At 42.4% G+C, this 10,174-nt stretch overlaps 2 protein-coding genes across 2 annotated transcripts; one reads left to right on the top strand and one right to left on the bottom strand.

The window, feature by feature from the left end:
- Positions 1-5,007: 5,007 nt before the first annotated feature.
- LOC126561021 (mismatch repair endonuclease PMS2) lies at positions 5,008-8,110 on the top strand. Its single transcript, XM_050216970.1, has 4 exons — positions 5,008-5,113; positions 5,193-5,352; positions 5,423-7,797; positions 7,967-8,110. The coding sequence occupies exons 1-4, from the start codon at positions 5,009-5,011 to the stop codon at positions 8,108-8,110; spliced, it is 2,784 nt and encodes a 927-aa protein (XP_050072927.1). The 5' UTR covers position 5,008.
- Positions 8,111-8,157: 47 nt separating this feature from the next.
- On the bottom strand, positions 8,158-9,720 carry LOC126562218 (glutamate-rich WD repeat-containing protein 1). The gene is made up of 2 exons (XM_050218663.1): positions 8,637-9,720; positions 8,158-8,561 (listed from the first exon to the last, which is right to left on the bottom strand). Exons 1-2 carry the CDS (start codon positions 9,658-9,660, stop codon positions 8,197-8,199), a joined length of 1,389 nt encoding a protein of 462 aa, XP_050074620.1. The 5' UTR covers positions 9,661-9,720; the 3' UTR covers positions 8,158-8,196.
- Positions 9,721-10,174: the final 454 nt, after the last annotated feature.

The following is a 10,174-nucleotide window of genomic DNA, read 5'->3' on the forward strand; positions in this document are numbered from 1 at the left end:
ATGAAATAACAGTCCAACATGTATAGCAAATGAGAGGGATGAAGAGAAGAAGAAAAAGTAACAAACTACAGCACAAACAATAAGCAAAAGGTAGGTATATCGAAGTTTACCTGCATTTAAATGTATAAGCTAAACCCAAAGCAACAGTAACGCACCGAGTGCGTTGTCAAAGAAGATAAAAAAAAGAAATAAATACAATGAACACAACAGATGTAGCTCTCTACGGAGCAGTGAATGTTATGAGAAAAAACACACTTATAATATTTAAAAAAACACACACATTTCCCAGCGTTTGAGAAGAAACACAAAAAGAACAAAACGAAAGAGCAGCACAGAACAGTTATCAAAAAATAGAACAATTTATGTGTAATATTTTTGTTTTCGGTTATACAATTATTTCATGTGAACTTATAGATGGGTTGTTAGGATGGTAATCTGTGCTGATAGGGTTCTAGCTGAGAAAAAGAGAAACAACTAGAGAAGAAAAGATAATTGGGGAAAGTAGTAAACAAGTAGGAACAGATAAACAACTTAAAACAAACAAAAAAACAAAGAAACAATAATGATCACAAACAAAACGGAATAGCAAACTGAAAAAAAGTAAGGTTTTGCATATAAATCTCGCAAAAAAACAACACAAAAATGATGCGCAAAAGCACAAACATTAACTGGATAGTGTTTTGTACAACAAGTAACAATATTTGAATATAAAACAAAATTAAAACAAAAAAATCAGAACACACGTACCAATGTTACGAGCAGAAGAGTGAAGTGTCAATACAAAACGATGATAGCAACAACAACAAGAGCAACAAAATTTAGCAAAACACGAAGTAGAAAAACTACACAAACATAATAAACAAGTTGCAAGAAGATGATAGAAGAAGACAAATAGAAAGCAAAAGAAGCTAAGCGAGGAAGAGGAAAAGTAAAACAAAACAAAATACTATGAAAAGAACCCCAACATTAACACACAAGACGCACAACCCTCACACACAAACGCACTGGAATGAACATGAGTTCTCATCGTTTTATATACGCGTATGGTGATTTTATCTAATTCGAGGCGTATTTTGATTAGTACGTCTTTTTGCCGCTTGTGTCTGTGTGTGTGTGTATGTGTTTGTATGAGTGTATGTGTGTGCGTGTGTGTGTGAGTGTTTTTAAATGAATCCATTTTGAGGCATATGTTATTGCACTTTTGATTTCGGATGGTGATCGTGCGATGGAGTGAGAAAGATCTAGAAAGATGTATCCTCTTGTGATACGTTCTCAACACCCTGTTTGCTTACTATACAAGTTTCTATGTTTCATTTGTGGTAATGGACCAGGAAAAAAATGCGTTTGCGTCTTCGAAGAAGAAAACAGAAAGAGTTGGAATTAAAAATCCATTTTTTTTCTATTCCAACGCTAGAGGGAAGTGTTCGAATGCAATAAGAAGAAACAAAGCGATAGGCCGGTGGATGAAGCGGTAGTGTTTTGTAAAAATATATATTAAAAACAAAGAGAAAGCCGAAACGAAGATAACACTATTTGCATTAGTGAGTAAATCGATTGAATATGAACCCCGACAAACAGAATTAATGCAGCAAATAGAAAAAAAGGGATATAAAGATCACGGTGGACAGTATTTTCAACTTTCCACTAAAGTAATAAGCAAAATGGCTAATGAGTAATGCAGCCAAAAAAAGAAAACCCAAGGAAAACTACTACAACAGCACCAAGAGTAAAAAAAAACCGTAGCCACTTAACTAGAACTAGATTGCATACAGTGAGGCAATGTGTTTTTGTTTGCGATGAAATATGTTTTTTTTATGTTTTTTTATTTATTTATTAAAATTAGTTATTTTCGTTTTGTGACGAATATTCTTTACCTGACACGCACGTTGTATCGATGGTATAGATAAAGCATGAAAAAACGATTTTTGCTAACGTCATATGCATGCAGGCAGCATGATGCGGAAGAAATAAATTCAATGAAATTAATAAACCCCAAAGATTGCAGCAAATAGTAGTAGTGAACGTAATCGCATGGTACTAGCCAGATTATACTGAAAGCAGCAACACTACACTACTAATACGAGTAGGGCCGGGACGCAGTAGAATTGTACTTTGTTTCTTACTCACAAACGCTGCGAAGGAGATAAAAAAACATGAATAAATGAGCATCAATCATAGCAACACGGTTGCGTTACAAAATGGGAAAATTCGTTGCTACAGCCACAGCAACAAGTAGGCTTTTCCATTCTCATGTGTATTTACACACCTACTAGCATGAGCTCAGTGGTAGTAGTGCAATACGTTCCCCAACTTTATTAGATGTACAAACACATTGCTCTTCTGTCGGTACGGTTATGCGTACGGCTGTACACTACATCTTCTCCCGCTCACCACTAGCGATGTGATTAGTCGACATTTTTATTCAAAAACAACGAAACAATCAAGAGGAACACCCTTCTAAAACTGAAATCTCCTATTGCAAAACGTGTTTTCCCTTTTTCCGATATCTTGTGACCTCCCGTGTGTCCCATCTTTTAATTTTCACGCCTTTTTTATCATGGTGTGAAATAAAAAAGGACGTCATTCCTGCACCAAAAGAAAAATGTATGCAACGACTGTTACACTTTATGATTTATACTATCCTCCGTTCTACGTAGTATACCTTCCGAAGGCCCACTGTTTGTAGGACTTTCGTTTTCCGGCAACTGTCTGAATCTTTTTGTAACATTATACAGTAGCGATAGCAAGATAAGAAAGTGAACGTGAACAACAACAAAACAAGCAAACATTTAAATAACTACAAAACTAAGTGAAGCGTGGTAAATGTATAAAAAGAGGGCCACCATTATGCAAAAACAAAAACGTATAGAAATGATAAATTAAAAAAGAAAACAACCACAGACAAAAAATAAACAACAAAAAGTGACACGAACACACGCAACAAGCAAACGGCACTTTATGCGTAGTAGTACAGTGAACAAGATGAAGCTAGTTTATCATAGACATTCTTCAAAGCAACTTGAAAATACTAAACTATTTTAAAAGGTACGTCTGGAATCGAAGATGGATGAACATTTGATACAACCTGATTTTCGATTCCATATATGCAAAACAGAACATGCAAAAATTCATACACACACACACACGCACCGACAAAAGGATGCAGACAGGAGTGATACACAGACACACGCACACGTACATAATAGGTCCCTTTAGCATTATTAATAAAATAAACAAAACAAGTAGCTTATACAAAAAAGAAAAGCCAGTTTGCGAAGGGTGCGATGGCCGATGCGAAGAAGGTAAGTAAGTGTAACACGGTAGTAAAACGAACAATTTTTAGAACAAAACAAAAGAGAAACCATAAGTGAACATAAGTGAGAAGAAATTTAAAACAAATCGTAAGTTAATCCTAGTTAAAACTGGAACCAATCAGCATAGTGCAACCGTAATGAAACGAAAAAAAAAATCACTTATATAAACTGAAGCAAAAACCTACTGGCAAAATGGGAGCAGTGGATGAGGATACAGCCGAAAAACTAATGGGTGCGCGTCATATCGCAAGCAGCAGCAGCAGCAGCACAAGCACAAGGGGCGAGTTAAGCGTAGTGAAGTGGTGGACTTGTGCACGAACCAAAACACTCACACTTAGTAAAAAATACAACCACAAAAAAACACTTGTAATCGCGCTATCCCGATAATTCAGGTTCTCCGTGTTGCAGAATGTGGATCAAATCCATCATTCAGCATACCCTCTCTCTATCTCTCTCTCTTGCGTTCGGTTTGTTGCCCGGTTGCGTTCAAGTACAGCGAGAATAAAATCAAGAAGTAAGCTTATTTACTTCTAGATATACTAGCAATGCAATAACAACAACAAAACATTATAACAAAACCCAATATTTAAGAATCTTACGAAAATGATCCTGCAAAAGAAAAGAAACACACAAAAAGTAATCACACTTAGCGGGATAAACCAAAAAAAAAAGAACAGCAAACCATAATAAATAAAAGAAAAGAAAGTACCACACAAAAAACACTCACGCATACAAATACACACTCTCTTTCACCACTCGTACCATGCTATCACACCTTTACAAAACATATAACTCCATTGAAATGATAAAGAAAGAATCAAACGATAACAAAAAACATTTGAGAAGCTGCATATAATTTATCGCTAGCAAAAAGGAAAACTCAAACAAAAACAACGGTATCGGTGGAGGAAGAAATATTAATACGATCAGAAAACAAAATGCAAAGAAGGTGAAAAAGGAAGGAAAATTATGCGAAAAAAAAACAAAACGAAAGAGAAGTAATTAGCAGAGAGCAAGCAAGTGCAGAAGAATTCCGAAACAAAAGAAGAAAAAGAAACAGGTGGATAGGAAACGGAAAACATGAAATTAAGTGAAAAAAAATAATAAAAAAATATTCGAAAAACTTTTGTGTTTTATTCGTTCTCTTCTAGGCTCAATAGTTGGATTTGAAAAATGCCACGTAGTTGGATAGGCAGTCCTCGCTACAGGGGAACGGATGGGATTTGAACTGGCCACTGGATCGCCTGCAAATAGCGGCAGATTTTGTCCCTCGGTAGTCCTAAGTGGATTGCAACGACTTCAAGCATATATGCGAGGTGGAGGGCTTAGGGGTAAAGCATTCACTGCCGCTGTTAGTTTTATTAGTTTCGTGTTTTATTTAGTTTTATTTATGTATGTAATATTTTTCTATTTTCAAATGTTTTGTCGAAAGTTAGCGATCGGATAAATTCATTCACTTCCAACTACTACCGCCAACGGCTAAAAGCTCTCGCAACTGTCAAATTCAAAATATCTTCCGACTGACAGGTACTGCAAAGCGGATGTGTAAACTGTGCACGATGAAAGCGCGCATTGTTTATTGTCATCATGCTTGCATTCGACCGGCTTCGGCAATGTACAGAAGATTTTAAGTGATTTTATGAATGTTTTATTTTATATTGGAACTTTGTGTGTGCAGTTCATGACCATTCAAGATGGCAGAGGAAGCGGAATCAACGATGCTACCAGCGACAACAGCTGAATCGACCAAAATAAATGCTATCGACAAGGATACGGTTCATCGCATCTGTTCCGGGCAGGTATGTTGTTGTGATCTACCTTTACGGGGATGGTACTCGCAGTTTTTGGAGCTAAATTATTTTCCCATGGTCCTTACAGGTGGTACTTAACTTAGCAATAGCGGTAAAAGAATTGATTGAAAACTCACTCGATGCTGGCGCAACGCTCATTGAGGTGAAGCTCCGTGGCTGTGGTGCCGATTTGCTCGAAGTGTCCGACAACGGTAGCGGTGTGGAGGAAAAAAATTTCGAAGGATTAAGTGAGAAGCACTCATCGCACCTCTATTGATGCTTATAGGTGTAACAAATCTTTCTCACCTTCCATTTAAGCGGCCAAATATCATACCTCCAAGCTGAAGGAATTCACCGATCTGGAATCGATCGAAACGTTTGGCTTTCGGGGCGAAGCGCTCAGCTCACTGTGCGCCCTTTCCGATATGATAATCACAACACGCCACACTACAGCACCACACGCCACGAAGCTAACGCTGAACCACAATGGACAGATTAAAACCCGTGCACCCTGTGCCCGACCAATCGGTACGACGGTCAGTCTAACGAATCTTTTCGCGACCCTGCCAGTACGGAAGAAAGAGTTTCAGCGTAACATTAAGCGAGAATTTCAACGCATGTGTCAGATACTGCAGGCGTACTGTCTCGTATCGGTTGGGGTGCGTATAATCTGCACCAACCAAACGGCCAAAGGTGCCCATTCGGTAATTATGAGTACGCAAGGTTCAATGCACGTGCTGGACAATATAACAGCCCTGTTCGGTACGAAGCAAACGGCAGAGTTGATGCAACTGGTACAATCGATCGGTAGCAATGGTAAAATACAGGATCTGGAATCGAGTGACTTTGAGGACAGTTTTGCACTAACGCAGGAAGAAGTGGACAATTTTAATCTATCGCGGTACAAAATTGAAGGCTACATTTCGAGCTGTGCGCATGGGTCGGGCCGTAGCAGCAAGGATCGGCAGTTTTTCTTCATCAATTCAAGACCCTGTGAACCGAAGCAGATCAGCAAGCTGGTCAACGATGCGTACCACCGGTACAACGTACATCAGCAACCGTTCGTGTACCTTAACTTAATGATGGACCGTTCGGAGGTGGACGTAAATCTAACGCCCGACAAGCGCCAGGTGCTGGTGAACAATGAAAAAATTCTCATGCTGGCCATAAAGAAATCGATCAAGAAAACGTTCGACAGTGTACCGTCGTCGTTTAAGCTGCAGAATCAGAATCCAAGCAAAACGAGCCGGCTGCTTAATATATCGTTTCCTTCGGACAAAGATGATGACGATGAGGAGGAGAATGGTGGTAGCGTGGAGCTAAATGTAAGCGTGACGGATAAATGCTCTGCTGCAGATATGGTGTTTAAGTTTCAACCTCCAAAAGCATCAACTAGCTTCGGCTGTGGGAAACGAAAACGAAGCTCAACCACAAACGGAGGACTACAGAAAATGATAAATTTTCTAAATGTTACGAAAAATGCTTCTCAAAGCAATGGGGCGGACAGTTCGTTCGATGAGGAAGAGATGATGCCTTCAGCGAAACAGACGAAACATGAAGAAAATCCGTACGATTTGACTATCCTGAAGGAACCGGACACAGCTGACAAAAAAGAGATGGAAAATGATGATGGCAAAGAGTCGCTTAAGATCATACGATGCACGAACCGTACATCGCCAGAACCTGAGAGTATTGAAATGGCGCCGATTACCCCGAAAGCAACCACATCCTCGCAGGAATCTGTTACCGATTTAGTTTCGTTGCTGAGCTGTAAATCAGAAGGCAGCGATTCTGGCGAATCGTCATCACAATCCGAAATGGATGGTGTGAAAATTAAACGCGAATCGAGCTCAGAATCGTTCCTTTCCCTCAGCCAGTTTGCTGCTCCGATCAAGCGCGAGCTAAGCGATCATAGTGTGGCGTCATCCATTTCCACCGGCCAAACGATCTTGATTGATGATGCATTGTCCGACGACGCTGAGGATGAGATGCTCCATCGTAATCACCAGCAACTATCGATCACTCTGGATTCTCTCGAACAGCTCATCGAACGTGAACAATCCCTACAGTTGGCCCGTTCCGCTCAGCAAAGCACACTGACACGGTTGCGCTTTAAGAGCAAAATCAATCCCACCAGCAATAAGGATGCCGAAAGTGAACTACGAACCGAAATAGCAAAGCGTGACTTTGAGGCGATGGAAATCGTGGGCCAATTTAATCTTGGCTTCATCATCGTCCGACTCCACGACGATCTGTTCCTGGTCGATCAGCACGCATCGGACGAGAAGTACAACTTCGAGGATCTGCAGCGTACGACGGTGCTACAGAACCAACGGTTGGTTGTACCGCAGCCGCTCGAGCTGACGGCGGTAAACGAAATGGTGCTGATCGATAATTTGGATATTTTTGAAATGAATGGCTTTAAGTTCGAGGTGGATGGTGCGGCACCGACCACGAGAAAGGTACGGTTATTGGCGAAACCGTACAGCCGGAACTGGGAATTTGGCAAGGAAGATATCGACGAGCTGATCTTTATGCTGCAGGACGCGCCGAACACGGTATGTCGACCATCACGTGTAAGGGCAATGTTTGCTTCCCGCGCGTGCCGAAAGTCGGTCATGATTGGGCGAGCACTGTCGGTGCGTGAGATGGAACGGCTTATCCGGCATATGGGAGAGATCGAGCAACCGTGGGTAAGTGTTATCAGCGTTATTATTAGTTGGAGAGCGTTTCCCAAGTCTCCCAAGTCCCAGTTCCAGCCACACTGTTCATTTTATTTAATTTTTTTTTTTGTCATTTTTGAATGGGTCTGATTGACCGTGGCCTTTAACTCGTATTGATATTCTTGTTCAATTGCTTTAGAATTGTCCACACGGTCGTCCAACGATGCGCCATCTAGTGAACCTAGCGATGATTAGTCAAATCGATCGTGGAAACGATGCTGTATCGAATCCGATCAAACATGAGAATCCCGGTGAGGAAGAGGAGCATAATGCGTGTGAATAAAAGAAGACACATTCCGACATACATTTTTTGCAACCATCAGGCACGCTTTATTTCCGTGCTCCATATGAATGTATGAATCCTCCCTCCTAAACGCTTATCGTACGGAAAACATTAAACCCTGTGTGTGCCGTAGATAGTATCACACCCTTCAGCTGCGGATGCCAATGCAGTTCCTTAATTTCGCTCTGGCCCTGATGAATGAATAGCAATTGTGGTGGCAAATCCTTCAGGTTCGGATCATCGTTCGCCGTATCGTCCGCATCGTCCTTCTCGACGGAAAGATCCCACAGGGCAATCTGATCATCATCCCCACCGGACGCCAGTATGGTGGATTCTTTCGGGTGCCACTCGACGGTCGTTATGTGGTCCGTGTGGTGTTTAAAGGTGGCTACCGGTGTTTTCGACTGGAACTGTCGCAAATCCCAAATATGCAGCACACCATCATCGCCACCTGAAACGAAAGAGAAAAGACGGCGCTCAATAAGAAACAATGGTCCCGTGTGATTCCCGGTGGCCCCCAACATACCGCTAGCGATGAGTGGTTCATTATGGTTCCAGCTGATAACGTTCACATCACTCTCGTGCGCATTCTCCGCCGTTAGCATGCACGCCTTCGACGGTGCTGCCCGACAGTCCCAGATGCGGATCGATTTATCCACCGAGCACGATGCTAGCACGTCCCCTTCGTTCGGACTCCACTGGATGTCCTCGACCGAGTCCGTGTGGCCCACCAACGGTCGCTGATCAACGTTCCACGAACCCTTATCGTTCGGGCGCCAGATGTGTATATCGCGCCGACAGTCACCCGTCGCCAGCATGCCCCGTTTCGTCGTACACCAATCAAGCGCGAAACCTTCCTTCTGATGGCCGGAAAACGTGTAGTCCGGTTTCACCCCATCACCGGTCTTGTTCGCTTGGTACGTCTTCCGTGCCTGGCTATCATCGAGTGCCGCCAACTGTTCGTTGATGTTGTAAATGTGTACCCGGCCCATCTCGCTCCAGGAGGCCACGTACTGCGCATTACCGAACGTGGTCACCCGTAACCGATTCACACACCCGGGATGTTTGATCATCACACTGCTCAGCACGGGCGTTGCATCTTCCTCCACGTCCTCATCATCGCTAACCGCTTCATCCTCGTCCGATTCATCACCATCGGAAGGTTTGGATGTTCGCGTAAGATTGGACATCTTCATCACAATCACACTGTTCACGTGCGTACGGGCTGCCTGTGTACCGGACACTAGGTACGCCGTTAGTGGAAATGTTTCCCGGTCGTCACCGAGCGGATCGCTCACGATGTCGAAGCTAAGGCACGGTGCACCGGTTTGTGCCTGGTGCAGCATTATGTACGCCGACTCATCACACACCAGCTCTTCGTCGTGGGACATTTTTCCACCGGGCAAGTAAACCTTTGCCTTGCCACCGTTCTCCTGCTGGCCGGTTCCATCGACGTCATCATCATCGTCTCCATCGCTCGCATTTTCCAGCACAGCATCCTCGATGTTTTGATCCTCGGCTACCTCCATCTGCTCATCGGCTTCCGACATGGTGAGTAAGGATTGTTTAATGCACTTTTTACCGCAAAAATTGACACACTTTTGAATGTAGCACGGAATCGAAATCTGCTTGCCCGGTGCTTTATAAACAACAATGCCATGTGCTTGGGGCGTTGACAGTTGTGAGTGTTTGACAGCTCGGCAGTACAGGGTTGTAGTCTCGAATTGCACAGCAAAGCTTTTCTCCTTGATTTATTATGTTACTAATAGTTAAAAAAAAAACACATAAAACCGTATAAAGATAAGTTTAAACTAATAATTGACTCATTCAAAGGTATGACATACGCAAATGTCATTACTCTATGGCGGAGCTATTCGCAACTTCCAAGCTTTGAAGGGCAGCCCGGCGGTGGTGGCGTCAGTTGCGCCGGTCTTCACACGGCAGGACCGGATTCAAATCCCATCAGGACCGTAATGATGACTGATTATTTAACTACGTATTATTAGCAAGTCTAATAACCAGACGTAACCTAGAGAAGGTCGATAAGCCAAGAAGAAAAAGCTT

The sequence above is a fragment of the Anopheles maculipalpis genome, chromosome 3RL (assembly GCF_943734695.1).
Source record: "Anopheles maculipalpis chromosome 3RL, idAnoMacuDA_375_x, whole genome shotgun sequence".
NCBI lineage: Eukaryota > Metazoa > Arthropoda > Insecta > Diptera > Culicidae > Anopheles > Anopheles maculipalpis.